Source organism: Eretmochelys imbricata, chromosome 8 (genome assembly GCF_965152235.1).
Source record: "Eretmochelys imbricata isolate rEreImb1 chromosome 8, rEreImb1.hap1, whole genome shotgun sequence".
In the NCBI taxonomy this organism is placed as follows: domain Eukaryota; kingdom Metazoa; phylum Chordata; order Testudines; family Cheloniidae; genus Eretmochelys; species Eretmochelys imbricata.
This window is the reverse complement of record NC_135579.1, coordinates 45,641,309-45,663,040: the sequence shown is the minus strand read 5'-3', so window position 1 is coordinate 45,663,040 and position 21,732 is coordinate 45,641,309. Positions and strand designations below refer to the sequence as shown.

General features: G+C 47.0%; 1 protein-coding gene across 1 annotated transcript in view; it reads left to right on the top strand.

The window, feature by feature from the left end:
* Positions 1-14,677: 14,677 nt before the first annotated feature.
* SUCO (SUN domain containing ossification factor) overlaps positions 14,678-21,732 on the top strand; it is an 83,911-nt gene continuing 76,856 nt past the window's right edge. The window contains exon 1 of the mRNA XM_077824154.1: positions 14,678-15,005. Coding sequence (XP_077680280.1) covers positions 14,941-15,005 — 65 coding nt within the window. The 5' untranslated portion in view covers positions 14,678-14,940. The remainder of the gene's footprint in view (positions 15,006-21,732) is intronic.

Sequence of the window (21,732 nt, the reverse complement as noted above, 5' to 3'; positions counted from 1 at the left end):
GCACTCACCTGGGATGTGGGAGACCCAGGTTCAATTCCCACCTTCTGCCTGAGGGGGAGAGAGTATTTGAACAGGGGGCTGCCACCTCTCAGGAGTGCTCTGACCACAGGGCTGTAGGATATTCTGGTGCGGGGGGGCTCCCTCAGTTTCTCCTGTTGAAGCTGTTCTGGCTAAATGCCAGACCACAGAATCATGCTCACTGGCCTGACGACGACGACTCCTCCTCTTCTGGCCACCGTGAGTGGAGTGAGGAGGCCTCTCACAAAAACAGGCTTGGACGCCAACACCAACTCACTCCAGGAAAGCAATTCCTGTTCGTGGGCCACTAGCAGAGCTAGGTGCTTCCTTACAGCCTGGACCTGGGCTCCCGTCTCCATGAGGGGGGCAGGTTTTAGGACACACCCCTGTCATCAGCATCTCCCATTGGCTAGCTGAGGCAGTTCCCCACCTAGCGTGCTGGCTTTGTGAATCGCATTCTAAGGTGCCTCTCTCTCTCCCCACTCATATAGGGAGCCTCGGTGCCTAAGTCAGGCTTTGGAGGTCATCGGGGTGTTCTTGTGATTTTTTTCTAGGTGCCTAAAATGTAGGCACTGTGACACTCCGCATCACAATGCCTGCATGCCGTTGTGGATCTGGGCCTTGGAACACTAGTGCTTCTAGGTGACCAGATCTCATCATGCCTGGCTTGGTGACAATTGAAAGTTGTGTTACACAGAAAGGTGCTAACGGCTGGCTTGAATCCAAAGACAGTCACAGAGCTCACTAAAGCTAATGGATGCCGAGCACTCCTTCAGGCTCAACAGAAAGTGCAAGCAAGCAAGCCCCTTTAAGAATGAAAAACAGCTAGGAGGTACTGGGAGCAACAAAGTGCATAGCAGGTCAGAACTAAGCTGAGTGGACTGAGGTGTTTCTCTGGCTGCAAACACATGCACTAGGCTGTTGGTTGTAGGCTGTGTGTGTTACAGGCAGAAAGTCAGGAGAGAGAATTGTGTGTGTGACATGGAGAAAAGCAGAGACAGAGGTTCTTGGGAACAGAGCTCACTGGAGTGGCAGACATGAGGTGTGTCTGAGTGAGGGAACTGCCTGCTTTTTGATGTTGTGTATATTCTTTGTACATAAACGGGGTTACACCAAGAATACACCTGATTTAGATCGCTGATTTCTAATCCAAACAGAAACAAGCCTGCAGGGTCCCAAACACTGGCTAATCATTAGGCTGCAGGGACCTTAGTGTCAGGGACCATTTTAATTTCAGTTTCTGATGCATCAGTCAGCTGTGGCTCTATAAAGAAAATATCACAGCAGTTAGACCAGCATAATGGTTGTTAAAAGAGCAGGCTGAAAAAATTCTAGCTGTAATTTTAGAAAGCGTGAAATGGGTGGGACTGGGACCCTGTGGGGGAGAATGAATATATATATAAGCTCCTAGCATGGGAGGGTTGGGAAACAGTCAAAGCCAATTTATAGCTATATTCACTTTCTGTAACTCAGTGCAATTAGGCATTTAAATAAAATGCAGTGAAAATTCAAGCATGACAGAGGTTGGTGACCTGCCCCATGTTTGCAGATTAATCAACTGGTCACGTTGACCTTTGTTTTAAATCCAGAACCTGGTCATTCCAACAGCAGCACCTGACTCATTACAGACTTTAGGTAAACTCCAGATACAGTTCCTCTCTTTCATGTAGCTACCTCATCATGCAAGGAAATGATTTCAGGACTGTACACATGCATTACTAATATACGTACTTATACGGCACGCAGGTGTAGATTTGGCAATGATCTATTACAAACAGGATCTGTTGCAAGTGATAACTAAGTCAATATCCTTGTTGGAAGTTAATCTCTGGTGTGAAATCTTTCTATAGTTCTTGGAGAAAACTGTACTTCAGACAGAGTTCATGTTGTACAGAGCCAGCAAGTGCATCAGAAGTAAAAGGATTGGGACTTTGTAGTTTCACAGATTCTGAGGCCAGAAGGAACCATTGTGATTGACCTCCTGTACAACAGAGGACAGAGAACTTCCCCCAAATAATTCCTGGAGCAGATCTGTTAGAAAAACAGCCAATCTTAATTTTAAAATTGTTGTGGTGGATTCCCCATCATCACTGACCCTTTGTAAATTGTTGCCATGATTAATTACCCTTGCTGTTAAAAATATATCTTATTTCCAGTCTGTATTTGTCCAGCTTCAACTGCCAGCCATTGGATCGAGTTAGACTTTTGTCTGCTACGTAAACTTATTCTTGTTTGATTACAAAACCAGCTCAGTGCTATATGTTAAACTGAAGGGTAAAATCCACAGACAAACTACCGGCCTAGTAGCCTCTTTGAAGGCAGTGAACTTAATAACTACTTTGAGGGTCCAATGAGAGGGACTGGACACTGCAGGGGAGACCTCTTTTGGGGAGACGCAGGGCTGTTGGTGTCAGCCTGCAAGGAGTAATCAGGCTGGTGGAAGCCAGGGTCAGGCCACTGTGCTTTGAGCAGGCAGCTGGTATCAGGGCTCTGAGCCACAACCGCACCACACAGGAGCGCCCAGAGATAGAGCGCAGATAGCAACACAATCCCTTACTGCTCTGGGTGAACCCCCAAAGCATCACAGTCAGGCTATGCCCCCATCCTCAATTTCTGCCGAAGGTCTCGTTGGTCTTCCATATCAGTCAAGATATCCATTTTCTGGTATCTTATCTCAAGCCCGCCACCTCATGAGAAGACATTAGCCTCAGCACCTTAACTGATAGAAGGGCATTTGCCTTCTATCTGGACAGAATAAGAACCTTTAGGGATTCCCCCAGGGTGTTTGTATCCTTCACTGAAAGAATGAGGGACAATCAATTTCCATGCAGAGACTCAGTCCTCCCCTGCCATGAGGCCACTGAGGTGCATCCCCTCCAAGAGTGAAAGCTCACTGCAGCAGGGCTCGGGCCACTTCTATAGCCATTTTTAAGGATGTTCCTCTAGTGGAAATTTGCAAGGCTGCAACCTGGTCCTCAGTTCACGTGTTCTCCAAATGTTATGCTATACTACCTGCATCCAAGTCAGACATAATTGGTGATGCCATCCACTGAACTGTCTTGGGTCTGCCTCCTCAGCCCCTGCCTCCATGCTTAGCTACTGCTTGGGAGTCTCCTGTGGTGGAGCACCCATAGGGACATCTACTCAAAGAAGGAGAGGTGCTACACCTCCTGCCCTCAATCACCTCTGCTGTGGATATTCTAGGCTTTGAAGGTGAGAAGGAACTGGAGCAGTGGAGCGTTTACATCTCCCTATATGCCCTCACTCTGGAGCACGAGGTTGGGCAGTGCATAAGCAATGACCCGTGGACACTGCTAATTTGAGAACTTGTGGGCATGCTCATACCGTAAGATGGAGCACCTATAGGGACAAAACATCCGGAAGGACTCAAGTTACTAATACTATAAGGTAAATAACCTCTCCGTCTGCAGTCAATTATAGGCTGTAGTTTAAAAATTGGATTGATGACCTATCATTTTTACTATGATAGTTCATCATCTGATCAGTACTCAAAAACCAAGTATAACTGATTTAGCAAGGTTTGAATCACTCAGTTATAACCCACATAGTGTCATCAGGCATGTACAACTCTTGATTCACCAAGGGTCTTTAAACACACTCCTTGCTTTACGCATGCGAGTATTCCCAATAGGACTAGTTTGGAATGTACCTTGCTGAAGCAGGGCCCGAGCTGAGGGATTGGTAATTGGGCACATAGTCTTTCTGGTGGGATATTGTGCTTCTAGATTGCTGGGTTACATTTGGCTTGAGCTGGTAGTGGCTTAAATAAGTTACAATGTCATGGCTATTTGGTGGTCTGTGTGAAATGAATTTCAGGTATTCTTTGTTCAGCTCCTAATTGACATCATTAAAACTACCATCACAAGGGATGCTTGTGATACCATCAAAAGGCATTTGTTCTCCAGGACCATCTGCCTGGGACCTTTCACCAGCCCTAAACTCCAAATATCTGTTCATAAAGAAAACACACATTGTTCCTGTAAGGATTTAAAATTCACAGACATGTCTATCTTGAATGATAACTCTTTCTGTGTGAGTTGTATACACTTTATCCCCAGATGTACTAGGGCCATACTTTTCTTCTTGCAACACATGGGATCAGTGGTACTCCAGAGCAATCACCCAATCAGAGCAAACCTGGCTTCCAAACCTTCCTCCTCCCTCATTGAAGGAAATCACCATCTCTGGAGCAATACTATGGGATTATAAAACAAGCCAGTTCCACTCTGCCTGTTAGCACCATACCGCTGAACTACCACTTAACCTTGATTTGAGAGGAAACCTTTCCCCTTGCTCCGAGCTGTTTTTGGATAGATTATTTCAGTCACATTTCATATTAAGGCTCTACTTATACTTTGCAAAGGGTTAACAAATGATTGATAGATATTTTAGTAAATGGCTAATTGATTTGTTATGAAGTTCAACAGGTCAATAGGTTGCTTATTACCATGACGTATAACCAGCTATAACCCCTTATCCTGATGTGCTCCTAACCATCAATCCATACTGCTCATGCCTGTAGCATGCTTCCAACAATCATTTATTAACCTTTTATACATGGAACCATAACATAAAGTGTGGCCATTATTTGATTAAAACAGCTGTGTTAGCACAGATACAGTTAAGCCACTGAAACCCACCTAACTGGCATAAAGGGACTATTCTCCTAGAAGCAGGGTCTGAATGAGCTCTTCCCTGATAGCTAACTGGGGAGGAGGAGAGACTTCAGGAGCAAACTGTATTTACATGAACACACCTACTCTGCTTAGGTTTCAGAGTAACAGCCGTGTTAGTCTGTATTCGCAAAAAGAAAAGGAGTACTTGTGGCACCTTAGAGACTAACCAATTTATTTGAGCATAAGCTTTCGTGAGCTACAGCTCACTAGAAAAGGAGTACTTGTGGCACCTTAGAGACTAACCAATTTATTTAAGCATCAGCTTTCGTGAGCTACAGCTCACTTCATCCGATGTGAGCTGTAGCTTTTCTTTTTGCGTCTACTCTGCTTAGGTATCCAGCAACACGTGGAACTGTGTTGCTCAAAGTGATCAACTTTGGTTGGTGTTGAGTTACAAACCACTTCAGTACTGAATGCAGGGGTAGTGAAATGTTATCAATGTTGTTATCTTTATTGTATGAGTAAAGGTGAGCAGAACTGTGCTTAATCTGTCCTGATTGGAGGGGTTACCCTCAGCTGAAAGGAACTCACTAAGCCAGGGGCTCAAATGCCAGATCCCCATGAAAGTGAAGAGGGGTGGGCAGAGATGTCCTAACCAGGTGGTGTGGACTCTGCATAAGGGTCCCTAGTCTTGTTTAACCTGTTCCTCCCCACTGTTCAAAGATAGCGCTAAATAGGCTCCATTAGGAGTCTTTTGTTATGTTAAGTGCTCACTAGAGCTGAAATCACTTGTAGTGGAACAGCATTTCTGCCCAGCCTCTTCAGGTTCCCCCACTAAGAGCTGACAGTCACTAAGAACTGGGTAGAACATCAAGAGACTGACCTGCAGAGGTCCCAGCAGAGAGGCAGGTGAAAGCAAAAGGTGACTGGTGAGCTGGCAGCTGACGAGGGTGGCCAGTGAGAGCAGCAGCTGGCAAGGTGGCCAGCAGAATGGAACGGTGGCTGGCAGGACGGCCTGCAGAGTGGAACGGAACAGAGCAGTGGCTGGTGGGGTGGACAGCGGAGAGGAATGAGTGGCTGGCTAGGAGGCTCAGATGGTGGAGCAGTTAAGGTGCCTCCTTCTTCCCTGGATGGGAGGTGAACTCTCACAGATGCACCTCTGAACCCTGGGTCCTCACTGATGAAGGACAACCACAGTGAGTGGGGTATGGTGAGGGAGCAGAGGGGAGCACAGTAAAGGAACTTTTGCTTGTAGAACTCAAGAACATGAGGCAGAAGACTCTGCCTCACGCACGCTGGGGTGGGTGTCTTGCTCACAGCTATATGATTGTGAATCCTGCTTGTGGCATTTTCCCTAATTAATGTCGGGTGACTTCCCTCTTTTCATTAAAAGTTTCTTTGCTACACTCAGACTCTGTGCTTGTGAGTTGGGAAGTATTGCCTCTTAGAGGTGCCCAGAGGTGATGTGTAATTGTCCTAGGTTAGTGAGTGGGGGCTTGAGCCAGTTCTGTGTTGTATTGTTGAACAGGAACCTCTAGAAATTGAACCCGGCCCTGCTTGCTGCTGGCTCCACTTGGCAGAAGGGTTACACTCCCTTCAGTGAGGGATTAACAAGGGGAACTCAACTGAGTGCTACACACAAAGGTCCCCTATTTATTGATAGGACAGTAGACATCAAGGAAGAGCATGCACTCCTAGCAATGGAGTTAGCAGGACACAAGTCTCTGTATTCATGTCATCGATTCATTTGAGGAGGGTGAAAGGTATCAGGCTGTTGTACCCTGGAGCCATATCCAGGATACATGGTGTCTGTTCTAACAGGGCAGATATGGTATGGGCAGCGGCAGAACAAGTCTGACTCAGAATCTTCCCCATCAACATGCTCCAACACTGCCCTGAAGGTACCATCTATAGGGAAGAGAGCAGTTTGGCCTCAATTCCCATTCAGTTCTTGGCCCTTGTGGACACTGCCAACCACTGCTTATGCTGGTTTTGTGATGTGGATACTTGTCCACTCTTTGGGCTGAGGCCACCAACACCTCTCACAGAAGCTACTAAACAGGCATCATATAGAAACAACCTTCAGTCTGGAGTCAGACAGCCCAGATGTGAAAGTCTCTCTGTATTTCATAAAAATCATACAAATGTAGGACTGGAAGGGCCCTCAGTAGGTCATCTAGTCCAGTCCCCTGCACTGAGGCAGGACTAAATATTATCTAGAGATTCTAGACCATCCCTGACAGGTGTTTTTCTATCCTTAAAAACCTCCAAGGATGGAGATTCCATAAGCTCCCTAGTGCTCCTGAGCCATCTGGTCCCCCTTATATTTTATGTCCGAGAGCCACAGGCTTTCTTCTTTTCAGGTGGGCATTCCACCCCTGCATTCTGCCACTTCACGGAGGCCCTACCCCCACTCTGCCCCTCCCCCCAACACCTCCTGCCTGCCGCAGAGCAGCTGATTGGCAAGTGACATATTTTTTCCATGGGTGCTCCAACCCCAGAGCACCCATGTAGTTGGCACCTATGGTCACACCCACTGCATTACTGGGAGGATAAAGCTGTTGGAACCAGTGAAGTCAAGCTGTCAGAAGCACAAACCACTGAACACAAACGATCTCTCGGGGAAGTGTTCTCTATTTGACGAGGTTCTCGAGGTATTCAGGATTGCTTTGTCAGCTTGGGTAGAGCTGGCATTGCTGTTGGAAAGGAGTTAGCATTTTGGTGCATGGGTGCACCGCCTTGACACTGCCTTGGCTGGGATTTCACGTGCTCACAGAGAGCTCTGACTCAAACAGGGAGCTGCCAGGTGACTGATATCACAGAGTTATTTCCTGTAAGAAAGAGATGAATATTGTAGACTATGTGCGAAGATGCTCACTGTCAGACTTCCCCCAGGTGCATGAATTAGGAACAACAGTGTAACCCATGAGTCAACATTGCCCAGAAGATGCTAGTAGGAGACTGGGGGTCAGGACTCCTGGGTTCTATTACTGACATGTTGCACAATCTGGGCCAAGTCACTTAGCCTGGGGTGTCTCAGCTTTTCCATCTGTAAAGCAGGGATAAGAATATTTCTCTACCTCACAGGGGTGGCAGGACTTCAGTCTTGCCTGTATTATGGCTTTTAACCATTGAGCAGCAAGGTTTGCCTCCAGTAGCTACACAGTTAAAATTTGCTGCCACAGCTGAGTTGTTTTCTCACGCTTGCTAGGTTGTACATAGAGTGAGGAAATGTAGGGGACTCTCCCACCAGTGCCTTAGTCCTGCTGCGGCTACCCTGGTGGTAGCAATAGTGAGAGCACTAGTGTAGACAGACTTTCACCACGGTGTGGTCAAACTCTACTCAGAGCAGGCCTAGATGAGAGAGGGATTAAAAACCTGCAGAGAGTGGTGGGGCCTCTGCTGTTGCACTCGCCCAAAGAGCTGTACCAGTGGTAGCAATGGTGGGCAAATTTAAGAAAAAAGTCTAGTGTAGAGAAGACTTGACAAAGGCCATGTGGCAAGTTAGTAGTGGGACCCAGGGGCAATGGGACCTTAGGACCATATGGCAAGTCAGTAATGGAATACAGGCATCCTGCTATATCTTCTAGGCAACACAGTCTCTCATGAATTATATTAAGCAGGGTAAGCTGAACATGGTGATCCAAATACCAGTGGCCAGTCTGTGCTAGGTCTGGTTGAGCTGTATCAGTGCTGACACAATGGTAGGGGGACTTCCCTACATTTCTCTGTGTAGCCAAGACCCTGGAGGCCTCAGCTAGCACCCAGCTGTCTCCTGGAATGGGTTCCACAGATTGGTTTTGTAGTGTGGGCAGGAGCTCACCATGTTTGTGGAACCGGTTTGGCCAACTGTTCTTCCTTCCAGCTCTCTGTGTAGTAGGACATCCCCAAAGTCCCGCTAATGCCACACTCTGTGCATGTCCTCCAGGCACTCTGTCATCCTACTGACACATTATGGGGTAGGTATCCAGCGTCTTCCCACAATGCACTCATACACACATGGTTTAGGCAGGCCGGTGGGTTCAAACATGCAAACACAGCTGCAATCACAGACAAGCCATTGTGTGGACACACAGGCTAAGATCCTCAAAGGTATTTAGTTATTTGAAATCAATGGAAGAAAGGTACCTAAATACTTTTGAGGGCCTGGGCCAAACTGACCCATGTTTCTTGTAACTGGTTAAGATGACTGTGCCTGTAACTAGTTACAAAATCACTATGATAGCCGCACTATAGATGGGCCCCTGTGGTTTGTAACGAGCTTTGAGCTCCTTGTAGGAAAGGTACTGTAGAAATGCAGTGCACAGTCCTGCCTACAGAGTGTTAACAAAGCATATCTTTATTACATGAGCTTTTGCCTGACTTCTGTTTATACTGGGTCTATTCATTCTTTGCCCGGGCAATGATTACACATTCTAATGGATTGCACACTAATTGTCCTGACATGAAGACCAGTGCTACCTTGTATAAGGATAGGTCCCATTAGCAGAGTTTATGAAATATGGTGTACAGTAACCATTTATATCTGGTGTAGTCCAAATCAGGGGTGCTCAAACTTCCTAACTGAGGGGCCAACTTCCCAGGAGCCTAATTTGCAAAAAAAATTGAGCAAATTGCAGCTTCCTTACCTTTGCTATGGAAGTGATCTGTTCATCTAGACATGACCTTAGAAAAGCACACTGAAGGCAATCATTCCTCACTCTACCTCTCACAGAAAAGCACTCTGCTCCTCACAGAAGATGTTCTGCATTTTACAGGATCAGGTACTATGAGTGTGACCTCCAATTATCCAAGTGTCATTAGATCCAGAGTTAGGGCTTGCCCCTGTATCAAAGTCCTCTTCCCAGTGCACATTATTAAAGCACTTACGAAAGAAGAACAGAAATTAGTGTGGCAAGAAATCATCAGACTTGGTAACACAGACGTATGTATGAAACCACTGATAAAATCAGGGGGCCAGGTCCTCCACTAGTAGAGCTATGTTTAATCACAAAAGCTGGGGCTCTGTAGTGCACATTTCCTACACACGACAGGGGAAGGAAAGAGGCTGCCTTTGTTCCAAAGTATAAACTCACCTCTGTATTTCTTGAGTTTCTAAGATTTGCTATTTGTTCTCCTTTTCACCTGTGACATTCTTGTAAAGAGTATGCACTCAAAACACAGCTACGTACCTGAAACCTTCTGTTGACCCTAAAAGTAATTGGTGCAGAAGTCCATACATAATAGAGCTATTAGAGATTGTCAGAAGTGGTATTTTCCATGTGGAAAATTTCAATTTTTTTGGCAGAAATTCAAATACTGAAAAGTTTTGGCCAACATCTAAAATGTTTCAGGAATTCCATTTTTCAAAGGCAAATCAAAAATTTCAGACACTTCTTGCAAAAAATATTGCTGAGTCAAAAATGCAATTTGCCATCCACAGCGGTTTACATGGAAAATGTTCAATCAGTCCTAATACATACCTACATACTGCATGTCTGTCTTTTTCATAGGCATCGAGCACAGAGCTTCACAGTGGTCACTTTGAGGGCAAATATAATCTGTATTTCTGGAAGATTAATTTGTTTTTTTGTAATGCAAGTTAATGCTGAATCCAGTGTGTTTTTCCAATTTCTAAAGAAGAATTTCTCCCCACCCAACCTAATCAACCACTAACTAATCTTGAAATTCAAATCCAAGCTGAAACTTGCTCTGGAGTGGCACATTTTGTTTCATATCCTGTGGATCACATTCCTCCCTGGTGAAACACCACAGGCTTCTAGAAAGAGACACCAGGGATTAATTTGGCCCTGTGTGTCTGGGTTAATTTATGTCAAAGCTCTTTGTGTTTCAGACAGTAAAATGGGAAATCCATTCACAGAACCACCCGCTGGTCATCTGACAAACAGCATACACTAAAAATGTTGAAGGTGTTAATTTTTTTAGACACCTGAGTTAATTGCTTCAATATTAAAGTCCATGTGAAAGGGATTTTGTAAGGAGTATAATGCTTAAGAAGATCAATAGAGGATTTTGGCCAGCTAATCCTGCTATAGATCAATGCCTAAGAGGTTGGAATTAGTACTCTGTTGGAGATCTTTTCCTTGCTATTAACAGTTATCCACGTGAGGATGTCTGAAGTTAATGGGAGACATAAGATGTATAATGATGACGGGAAGAAATACGCCTGTTGAAAGTAAAAGAGGAGTGGCTCATTGCAGGAGGGGGGGGGGGTAGTCCCTGGTTACTTGCGATGCCACTGAGATTTTGTGTCCTGCCAGGGATCACTAGGAGCACTACTGATAAGGTCTGCTAATTGCTACAAGATTAGATTTGAGACACTTGGGCCTGATCCTCAGCTGCATTGCTGCTGATCTACATCATGATATGCCAGCACGGAGGGGTCTTAAAGCCAGCATATCCACCTGCAGGAGGATCACCCCAGTGTAGGGAGATCCTCCAGCGGTGAGAATTTGCCAGATCCTCCCAGCAGGGGCCATGGGAAAAGGGGGCATGGTCAAAGCTTCTGTATGACCTGGTGATCTCCAGTCAAATATCAGCCCAATCCGTAGACTGCTCTAACTTCTACCAGGGAGTCAGCCCTGCATGCAGTCAGCCTAGGATCTTACTGGAGAAGTAAAAAGGCTGTAAAGGCAGTCTGTCCCCCATTGATACTGCCCCATTCTGGGCACATTGCATCTTTCCCTGACAGACAGCTAGGTGCTCTGTTTCTCTGTCACCACGGCAGCACTTGCATAGCTTGCCTTGCCTGAGTGTGGGTCCCTGTGGCTCTAGGAGAGAGGCTGGACTTTAAAAACACCCATGTGGAGGAGACAGAAACAAAGGGAGGGGATCGAGACCACAATCAGGACGGGATACAGCTATGGATTATGCCAGGGCAGTCACTAGAGTGGCCAGGCTGCAGAGGGAATCTGTTTTGACATCTTGTCCGAGGGCCTGTAAATCTTGGCTATGGCCCTGTATCCATGCGTTCTCCTTTAACTTCAATGTAGTAAAATTCCTTCTCTGGTCATGGTAAAATTCACGCCTCATCAAATGGCATAAATGAAGAAGGTTATGGAGAAACATGTAAGTATCAGATGCAACACCTGTCTCCTCCTGGAGATGCTTGTCCAGATCCTCAGCTGGGATAAATCAGCACAGTACCCTAGATGCCAGTGGATCTACCCTGATGTACATCAGCTAGGGATCTCGGACAAAGTTGTTATTAACCAGGAGGACCCAAAGAAACATTATACCTCACTGTAACTGCACTCTTCAGTGCAACCTTTAATTACTGTGAACTTGTCACCAGTGCTCATTATAGGTGAACCTGGTTGCCTGACACTTTCCATTACAAGACTCCATTTTTAGGTACTTCTAACTTTGCCGAACTGTAATAGTTTAAGCTGAACTTTTCAATGCCTCGGGCTGGATTTTTTTGAGGGAGCATTTTAACCAGAATGGTTCAGTCATTTCAGATGTTCCTGTGCTCCTTAATTTGTCCCCCTGGTGCATACGCATTATGATACAGCCTTTAATTATTTGATCACATTCTGTTTTTCCACAGGACCCTGCCCCATTCAATGGACAGGCTGGATAGTGTACTGCGGATGAAGGAGGGTTGTGCAGTGAAGGAGTCTGTTGTCTGCCTCGTTTGTGGCAGGATTTGGAAGCCCCCAACCCCTGCTGCTTGAGGGTGTTTTACTAGGCAGCTTTCCCTAAGGCAGAGTTTTCCAAACTTGGGACGCCGTTTGTTCAGGGAAAGCCCCTGGCGGGCCCGGCCAGTTTGTTTACCTGCCGCATCTGCAGGTTCAGCCGATCGCGGCTCCCACTGGCCACGGTTTGCTGTGCCTGGCCACTAGGGGCTGTGGGAAGCAGCGGCCAGTACGTCTCTCGGCCCTCGCCACTTTCCGCAGCCCCCATTGGCTGGGCACTGCGAACCGCGGCCATACAGCTTGACATGTGTGGTGAAGGCTGACCTTTCTTTGGCGGATTCATCTAGCGGTACCTGCCAGTACCCCTTGGGTAAATCCAAGGTAGAGATGAACTGGGCCCGTCCCAGTTTCTCTAATAGTTCATCTGTGCGTGGACCTGCGGACGCGGCAGGTAAACAAACCAGCCGGGCCCACCAGGGACTTTCCCTGCACAAGTGGTGTCCCAAGTTTGGGAAACACTGCCTTAAGGGGTAGCGCAGTGCCTGGGATACAGGAGACCTGGGTTCTAGTTAGGGTTACCAGGTGTCCGGTTTTCGACCGGAACGCCCAGTCGAAAAGGTACCCTGGCGGTTCTGGTCATCATCACCGACCGGGCCATTAAAAGTCTGCTTGGTGGCGCAGTGCGGGCCTGGGGTAAGGCTGGCTCCCTACCTGCCCTGGCTCCGCATGGCTTCCGGAAGCGTCTCCAGGTCCCTGCAGTCCCTAGGCACATAGGCAGCCAGCGATGCTCCGCATACTGCCCCCATCCTGAGTGCCGGCTCCGTAGCTCCCATTGGCTAGGAACTGCAACCAATGGGAGCTGCAGGGGCGGCGCCTGCAGGCACGAGAGCAGCATGCAGAGCCTCTCTGGCCGCCCCTGGGCCTAGGGGCCATAGGGACCTGACAGCCACTTCCTAGGAGCTCCTGCAAGTGCTGCTAGGACCGCGCACCCTGAACCCCCTCCCACATCCCAACCTTCTGCCCAGCCTGGAGTCCCCTCCCACATCCAAACTCCCTCCTGGAGCCCACAACCCCCCACGCCTCAACCCCCTTCCCCAACCCTGAGCCCCCTCCTGCACCCCAAATACCTCATCCCTGGCCCCAGCCCCGAGCCCCCCCCCCCACAACCGAAGCCCTCACCCCCATCCCGCACCCCTGCCCCCGCCCGGTGAAAGTGAGTGAGGACGGGGGAAGAGTGAGCAAGGGGATGGAGCAAACAAGGAGCAGGGTCTCAGAGAAGGGATGGGGACAAGGTTGTTCAGTTTTGTGCAATTAGAAAGTTGGCAACCCTAGTTCTAGTCCCAGCTCTGCCACTGGTCTGTTGGGTGCCTTGCTTCCCCACTCTGTGCTTCAGTTTCCCCATTTGTAAAATTGGGTTAAACAGAGCATGGGCTGGGTTGGGTAAAACGTCCCTCAGACCTTGGAAGGGAGGGATAGCTCAGTGGTTTGAGCATTGGCCTGGTAAACTCAGGGTTGTGAGTTCAATCCTTGAGGGGGCCATATAGGGATCTAGGGCAAAAATTGGGGATTCGTCCTGTTTTGAGCAGGGGGTTGGACTAGATGACCTCCTGAGGTCCCTTCCAACCCTGATAGTCTATGACCTATGCCTAGAACAGCATCAAGGCCCTGGAAAACTACAACCCCCAGCCTCCTCATTGGGCGTTGGCCAATGGCTGCCAGCCTTAGGGCTGTAGCGACGCATCCTGGGATCCAGCCGAGAGCTACGGTGTCCCGCGGACTTGCTCACCCAACCTATTCTTGGGCCACAAAACCTCTCACTTTCCCTCCCCGTCCATTCTCCATAAGCCGCCCCTTTAGTTTGCCCCGGCTCAGGAACTTTCACCTTCGGGGACCTCAGCCCCCACCAATCAGGGCTCAGCTCTCTCGGGGCGGCGCCCACAGGAAGCCTGAATATAGCTAGGTCAATACTGACAGGGTTCAGTGCTAGCCGTGTTAGTCTGCTACCAGTCGCCCGGAAACGTTTATCATTATGTTGTAACTCATTTCGCTTATCTGTATATTTTTGTTGTTACTTCTATTATTAATTCTTCTAAAGACGCTTAAATCGGTCCTGGCTTTGGGGAGGGCACCCCTGGTTCGCCGCTCTCTGAGAGGAAACGATGCCGAGAGAAGACTACAACTCCCAGGGTGCGAGGGTCTTTTGAAGAGGCCCTTCCGTTTTGTAGTCCAATCACAGTGGGAGTTCTGACTGCGGGCTGGGGATGGTACCAGTCAGTGGTCCCTCTGAGCCAATCACTGTGAGGGGTGGGAGGAAGCCATCGAATGTGCAGGCCCAGTTGTGTTCTGGCGACGAGTGGAGGCGTGGTTTATGTGAGGGGAGGTGACGTGACGCGTCTTCTTCCAGCTCAGCGCGTGAAGGGGGGGACTTGGGGGGAGGGTAACGGCTCCGCTGGGTCCGCTCGCGCTGCGCTGACCTGACCTGGAGATCGCCCCGAGACGGGGGCAGCGGCGCGAGGCGGGTGGAAGTGTCTGAACCCCCAGCGAGGCTCCGGCCCCAGCGCGCCAGCCCCGACGCTCTCGTCCCCCTCGGCAGCAGGCGGGAGGATGCGCCGCCGCCTCCTTGCCGCGGGAGGTAGAAGGGGGAGACGATGAGGAAGCCGCCCCGCCGGCTCCTGGCCCTGGCTTCCTGCCTCTTCTTCTGCTCCCTTCTCTGGTGAGTGGGTCTCTGAGCCCGGGGCAGGGGGCTGAGCCGGGGGGAGCCCTGCCCCGGGCTGGTAGGGGCGGTGGTCTCACCGACCCCTCTTCATGCCGGACTCCGTGGCCACTCCGAGCACTCCCCCATCCCGAGCCCCTTCCCAAATGGAGCATGGGGGTCGCATTTGTTGTGTATGGCGGGCTCCCCACTCCAATGGGGCCCTGGCTGTGGGGCACGTTCTCCCTCACCTGTGCTGTGTATGGCGGGCTCCCCCACTCCAATGGATCCCTATGGCACTGGGTATGAGGGGTGCCTTCCCTCACCCATGCTGTGTATTGCGGGCTCTGCCACCCCCATGGGGCCCTATAGCCCTGTATATGGGGGTTGTCTTTCCCCACCTGTGCTATGTGCTGGGCTTTCCCTGCTTTTCCCTGGTCTTATAGCCCTGGGAATTAGGGGTGTCTTCCCTTGTGCTGTTTGGTGGGATTCTCCACTCCTGTGGGACCCTGTAGCCCTGGGTGTTGGAGGGTTGGGGTGGTCTTCCCACCCCCCCGTGCTGTGAGTGGTGGGTTCTCCTGCTCCCAGTCACCCAACTTTCCAGAGGAGATTTCCTTCCAGTTAGTATCTCCTTCCTGTGGCTTAGATACCTCTTCCCACAAAGATCCGGTGCTGCCCCCATAACCTCCAGTGACAGGTGTATTGACTTCCCTTCTGCGGGACACTGCATCTAAATTGCTGTACCAGCAAGCAAATCCCAATAATCAACTCCCATGTATGCTGCATTCACGGTGGCAGGAGAAGCAATGTTAGTGTAATTTGGAAAGTGCTATGGGGCCTTTTAGGATGGAAGACCTTGTCTAATCACAGAATGGGATTGTCTCTCTGTTGCAGCCAGGGCTGAGCTTAATGGTTTACAAAGTGATTTAAGATCCTTGGTTGGGAAATATCTCTTCTACTCCCACCCATTGTGTGCTTGAGGTGACCAGGACCATCACCCCTAGTGAAGTAGACGACGGTTGGGGTGTCTTTAAACTCCGTGGAATCCTGGGGATGACTTACAGCAATGTTTCTCAACTTTTTTGATATCAGGGACCGGCTTGCTGCCTTCCTGAACTGTCAGAAAAATCTCAGAGACCAGCACCGGTCTATGGGCCGGTTGTTGAGAAACACTGACTTACTGTATTAACTTTCATTTAGCTGTCTCACTTTTCACTTTGGCTGAATATCATTGTGGTGACCATGTCCTTTGACAGGGCTAACATATTTTCTTCATAGCCTGTTTGTAAAGAGTTTTGTGATCCTATGGCACCACCATCCTTTCAGGCACGTAATCTTAGTGTCTTCTTCAACTCTGCTGCCTCTCTAGACCGCACATTTAGGCCATTTCAAATTCTTCCAGTTTCTTTCTCTAATATTTTTGAAATCCAGGCTTTCTTCTAAATTCATATTACTAGAACTGTCATCGAGGTCTGTATCTTCCATCCAGGCTACTGCAGCCTTTTCCCCTCTGGTTTTCCTGACCCCCATTTCCCACTGTGTGCCCTCTTACTCTTCAGATACATTGCAGCTAAAATAACCCTGTTTTGTTTTCTGATCATGTCACCCCCTTCATCACATCAAATGTCTTCTTGTCTTTAAATTTTAAAATTATGCACAACATAGCCTGTCAGGCCAGGATGTGAGACGCAGATCTGAAGACCAGTTTGCTCTCGATTATGCCAGCCTCTATTTTTTCCCACAGACACCTTTGTGCTTGCTTCTTTACACATGGAATGCACTCCCTGAACTAGTCTGTAAAACTTGTTCTGTTACCTTCCAAGTCCTTGAGGTCTACTTATGCTGTAATGCCTAAGATAAGGTGCCAACCAATAATGACTAGACAACTGACTCAAAGGGACTTTAAAATTTATTTTTAAAAGCTGTGTATATATATGTGGCCTGTTAATGTGATCTTGCTGTTTCCCTTGGCCTCGTTCTTCTGTTATTCCAACAGTGGCATCTTTTTCTAAATTATTGTAAGCTTTTGAGGCAGGGGCTGTCCTTCTGCCGTTTTGAAGTGCTATTGCTATGTAGAAGATAAAATAATCTTGAAGCTGCAAACAGAAGTAAATAGGAAGTAATAATACATCTAGAGAGAGAATGGTATAGACTTCACAGAAACCTGTGGAGAGGGAAGTTGGTAAATGCACACTCCATGTGGGGTTTTTTTGAATGTTAATGGAAAGTGAGAGAATTTGGGGAGGGGATATTTCCATGTCTTCCTTTCCAATTTCATAAATAATCACTGAACTGACTTAGTTGCTTGCTTGTCACATTTCACGTATGACTGCCAGAGGAGTGTCACTTTGTAGCCTCCTCAGATTGGTGCCCCCAAAACACCCAAGAGGCACATGTTAGAAGTTCTTAAAGAAGTTGCAAACTTATGTTGAAGTAAGAGAATTTCTCTCTGTATATATTTTTGTTACCAGTCAATCTTGTAGACAGTTACTGTCAGTATGAGCTCTTGAAAGTTATTGCCAGTGGATCATTGCTTTCCTTTTCCTCTGAAATCTATTTAATTTTGGTTACTTTTTTGAAGGATAACTGGTGATGCGGGATTCTCTTTTAAAAACAAATTACTACTTAAACCACTGAACTTGACTTTTTGAAAAATCTTAGAATAAAAAATCAATATAACATTTTTGTACTAAAGCTGTTAAGGGGATTCTCCACTTGAACAAACTACAAACATTTAGAGAATTAAGAGGGCAAGAATTAAAGGAACACCCTCAACGTTGTAAGAGAGTTGTGCGCAGAGTACTTCATTCTGTAACATTGTAAATATTTTGCTGCTTGTGAAAACAAACATTTTTAAGTATCTGTAAATGGACAGTGTACTATGATTAATAGCTGAGGGTCCAATCCTACAGTTAACTCCATATGGGTGGACTAATGAGTAGCTCCTTGAATTGCATTTCCCCGGGGGCATGGGAGTCAGCCTGTGCAGTCAATTGCATGATTGGGGCTCAAGGTTTGTAACTCTACCAGAAAACATTGAGGCAAACTGTACTAATAGCTTAAAGCAGGGATCGGCAACCCTCGGCCTTTGCCGCTTCCTGCAGCCCCCATTGGCCTGGAATGGCAAACCGCGGCCAGTGGGAGCTGCGATCAGCCGAACCTGCGCACGCTGCAGGTAAACAAACCGCCCTGGTCTGCCAGCAGATTTCCCTGACAGGCCGCGTGCAAAAGGTTGCTTATCCCTGGCTTAAAGATTTCTAGCACAAATCTCTCAGCTCATCCCTTTTTTAAGGTTGTGTGGGGGGGTGGGGGGATTCAGGAAGAATCTAGCAAATAGTTCAAGTTGTTGGAAGATGAGAATTGTTATAACCCGTGTTTAAACAGTTAGTTGCCATTAGCTTTTCATACACAGATTTAACCTATTGAGCAAAACTGTATTGGGGTGTTTTGATGGTTTCCACAAGGGTTTTTTATCCATTAAACAATTAAGATACTTAATAAAAGTAGAATAATTTCTTCTTTCTTTCTTGCATACGTGCATTAATCTCCTCAGTGTCGTGTTTGGGACTGATAACAAATAAAGTGTTCCAAAGCTGAAATTCATTAATAATGGAACAGGTTGTCCTCTTAAGTTCCCTGCATTTTAAGAATACAACTAGCTTCTTTTATTAGTAACTGTTATACAGAAGGTCACAGCAACTTTTATCTGTTCCATGGTAGAGTAAGAAAAGTTAGGATCCCTTCTTCTTGGTTATAAGAGTGCCAATTTCTGCAGATTACTGAAAAGAAATGTGCTGTTTCTGTATCATAAGGTAACTGTTAAATTTCACTCGATTTTAGTTTGAGAGAAACTTGCTCTGAGATTTTTTTTGTTACCTTTTGTTATCTCTAAAGTATTCAAGGATGGACACATTCTTCTGTCAGGCAAGGTTGTACTGTAGTTTCTGTCAACTTCAGCGGTAAAATTGCAGACTCTTTACTATCCCAGCTTGCTCCAACACTCTTCTTGGTGTCTCTTTTTTTTTTAAATAGTCTAGATCAGTGGTTCTCAACCTAATTACCATTGTGGGCTGCATTCAAAAGTACTTGTATTTCCCTGTGGATGTGACATGGACCACAGCCCTGTGCTGATTAGGCTGCAGGTTGAGAACTGCTGGTCTAGATGTGGTAAGGAAATTGGTACAACTCTCATTCTTTTAAAATAGTTCTCTAAAGTGAACTTTGTGTTGGTAGAAGGTGCTGGTTGGGCAACAATAGAGATTAAAATACTCTCTACAGAATGGCAGCACAACTTTCTCCAACTTTCAGTTGTGGTATGGACACTTGATGATGGGTAAGAAGTCCAAGAATACTAACTCTCATTTCCTACTAGCCACCAAATAATCCTCTAATATTTAAGGGACACCTGCTTAGACTTCAATAAAATATGACTAAATTTCAAGTGTCTGCACACATGCCAGTGAGTTCTTATGACAAATGTTGTGGCTCTGCAATCACATTTCCTTGTTATTAAAGTTTTTTCGATGAAAAACCTCCACTAACACGGCATGGCTGTTTCTACAGGGGAAAGTAACAATGAAACAGACTACAAGAAATGATCAGATATACAAAGGAAACTAGGAAAGATCTTCTTCTTCTATTTCTGTTACCATGGTTATAATACTTTTAGCCCCTGTAGATGTGGCTTGCAGCCATTCAGACTCTTAATCTCACTCTTTAATTGGACCTCCTTAGTTCTCCTAGGTCAGCTAGATAATTCCTGAGTTTGAACCAAAGTAAATTTTACTTGAAAGTGTTTTTACCTGTTCCAGCTGTGGATTCTAAGAAACCTAAAAGAATCTAGAAAAATCTCAACTTTGGTATTCCCATATTTCTTGTAACTTGGCCATTTGGGTACTCATTATGCACTTAACTTTACATTTGTGATCCTCCTATAAACATATATATTTATAGGGATAGTTCCTCTTTTAAAGATTACAGCTATCTTCTGTATTAAGTCAAAAAGAAAAGGAGTACTTGTGGCACCTTAGAGACTAACCAATTTATTTGAGCATAAGCTTTCGTGAGCTACAGCTCACTTCATCAGATGCATACTGTGGAAAGTGTAGAAGATCTTTTTATACACACAAAGCATGAAAAAATGGGTGTTTACCACCACAAAAGGTTTTCTCTCCCCTCACCCTACTCTCCTGCTGGTAACAGCTTATCTAAAGTGATCACTCTCCTTACAATGTGTATGATAATCAAGGTGGGCCATTTCCAGCACAAATCCAGGGTTTAACAAGAACGTCGGGGTGGGGGGGAGGGGTAGGAAAAAACAAGGGGAAATTACCTTGCATAATGACTTTGCCACTCCCAGTCTCTATTCAAGCCTAAGTTAATTGTATCCAGTTTGCAAATGAATTCCAATTCAACAGTCTCTCGCTGGAGTCTGGTTTTGAAGTTATAGGGCTTCTTTTCCATGGGTCCAGATGATGAAGATGTCATCAATATAGCACAAGTAGAGTAGGGGACGTTAGGGGACGAGAGCTGAGGAAGCGTTGTTCTAAGTTGGTGTAGAGGGCTTCTACATCCATAGTGGCCAGGATGGTGTTATCAGGAAGATCACCGATGGATTGTAGTTTCCTCAGGAAGTCAGTGGTGTCTCGAAGGTAGCTGGGAGTGCTGGTAGCGTAGGGCCTGAGGAGGGAGTCTACATAGCCAGACAATCCTGCTCTCAGGGTGCCAATGCCTGAGATGATGGGGCGTCCAGGATTTCCAGGTTTATGGATCTTGGGTAGTAGACAGAATATCCCAGGTCGGGGTTCCAGAGGTGTGTCTGTGCGGATTTGATCTTGTGCTTTTTCAGGGAGTTTCCTGAGCAAATGCTGTAGTTTCTTTTGGTAACTCTCAGTGGGATCAGAAGGTAATGGCTTGTAGAAAGTGGTGTTGGAGAGCTGCCGAGCAGCCTCTTGTTCATATTCCGACCTATTCATGATGACAACACCACCTCCTTTGTCAGCCTTTTTGATTATGATGTCAGAGTTGTTTCTGAGGCTGTGGATGGCATTGTGTTCCGCACGGCTGAGGTTGTGGGGCAAGTGATGCTGCTTTTCCACAATTTCAGCCCGTGCACGTCGGTGGAAGCACTCTACGTAGAAGTCCAGTCTGCTGTTTCGACCTTCAGGAGGAGTCCACCTAGAATCCTTCTTTTTGTAGTGTTGGTAGGGTGGTCTCTGTGGATTAGTATGTTGTTCAGAGGTGTGTTGGAAATATTCCTTGAGTCGGAGACGTCAAAAATAGGATTCTAGGTCACCAGAGAACTGTTTGTGGGGGTGGAGGGGCAGAAGGAGAGGCCCCGAGATAGGACAGCTGCTTCTGCTGGGCTAAGAGTGTAGTTGGATAGGTTAACAATATTGCTGGGTGGGTTGAGGGAACCGTTGCTGTGGCCCCTTGTGGCATGTAGTAGTTTAGAAAGTTTAGTGTCCTTTTTCTTTTGTAGAGAAGCAAAGTGTGTGTTGTAAATGCCCCATCATCTCAGGCATTGGCACCCTGACAGCAGGATTGTCTGGCTATGTAGACTCCCTCCTCAGGCCCTACGCTACCAGCACTCCCAGCTACCTTCGAGACACCACTGACTTCCTGAGGAAACTACAATCCATCGGTGATCTTCCTGATAACACCATCCTGGCCACTATGGATGTAGAAGCCCTCTACACCAACATTCCACGCAAAGATGGACTACAAGCTGTCAAGAACACTATCCCCA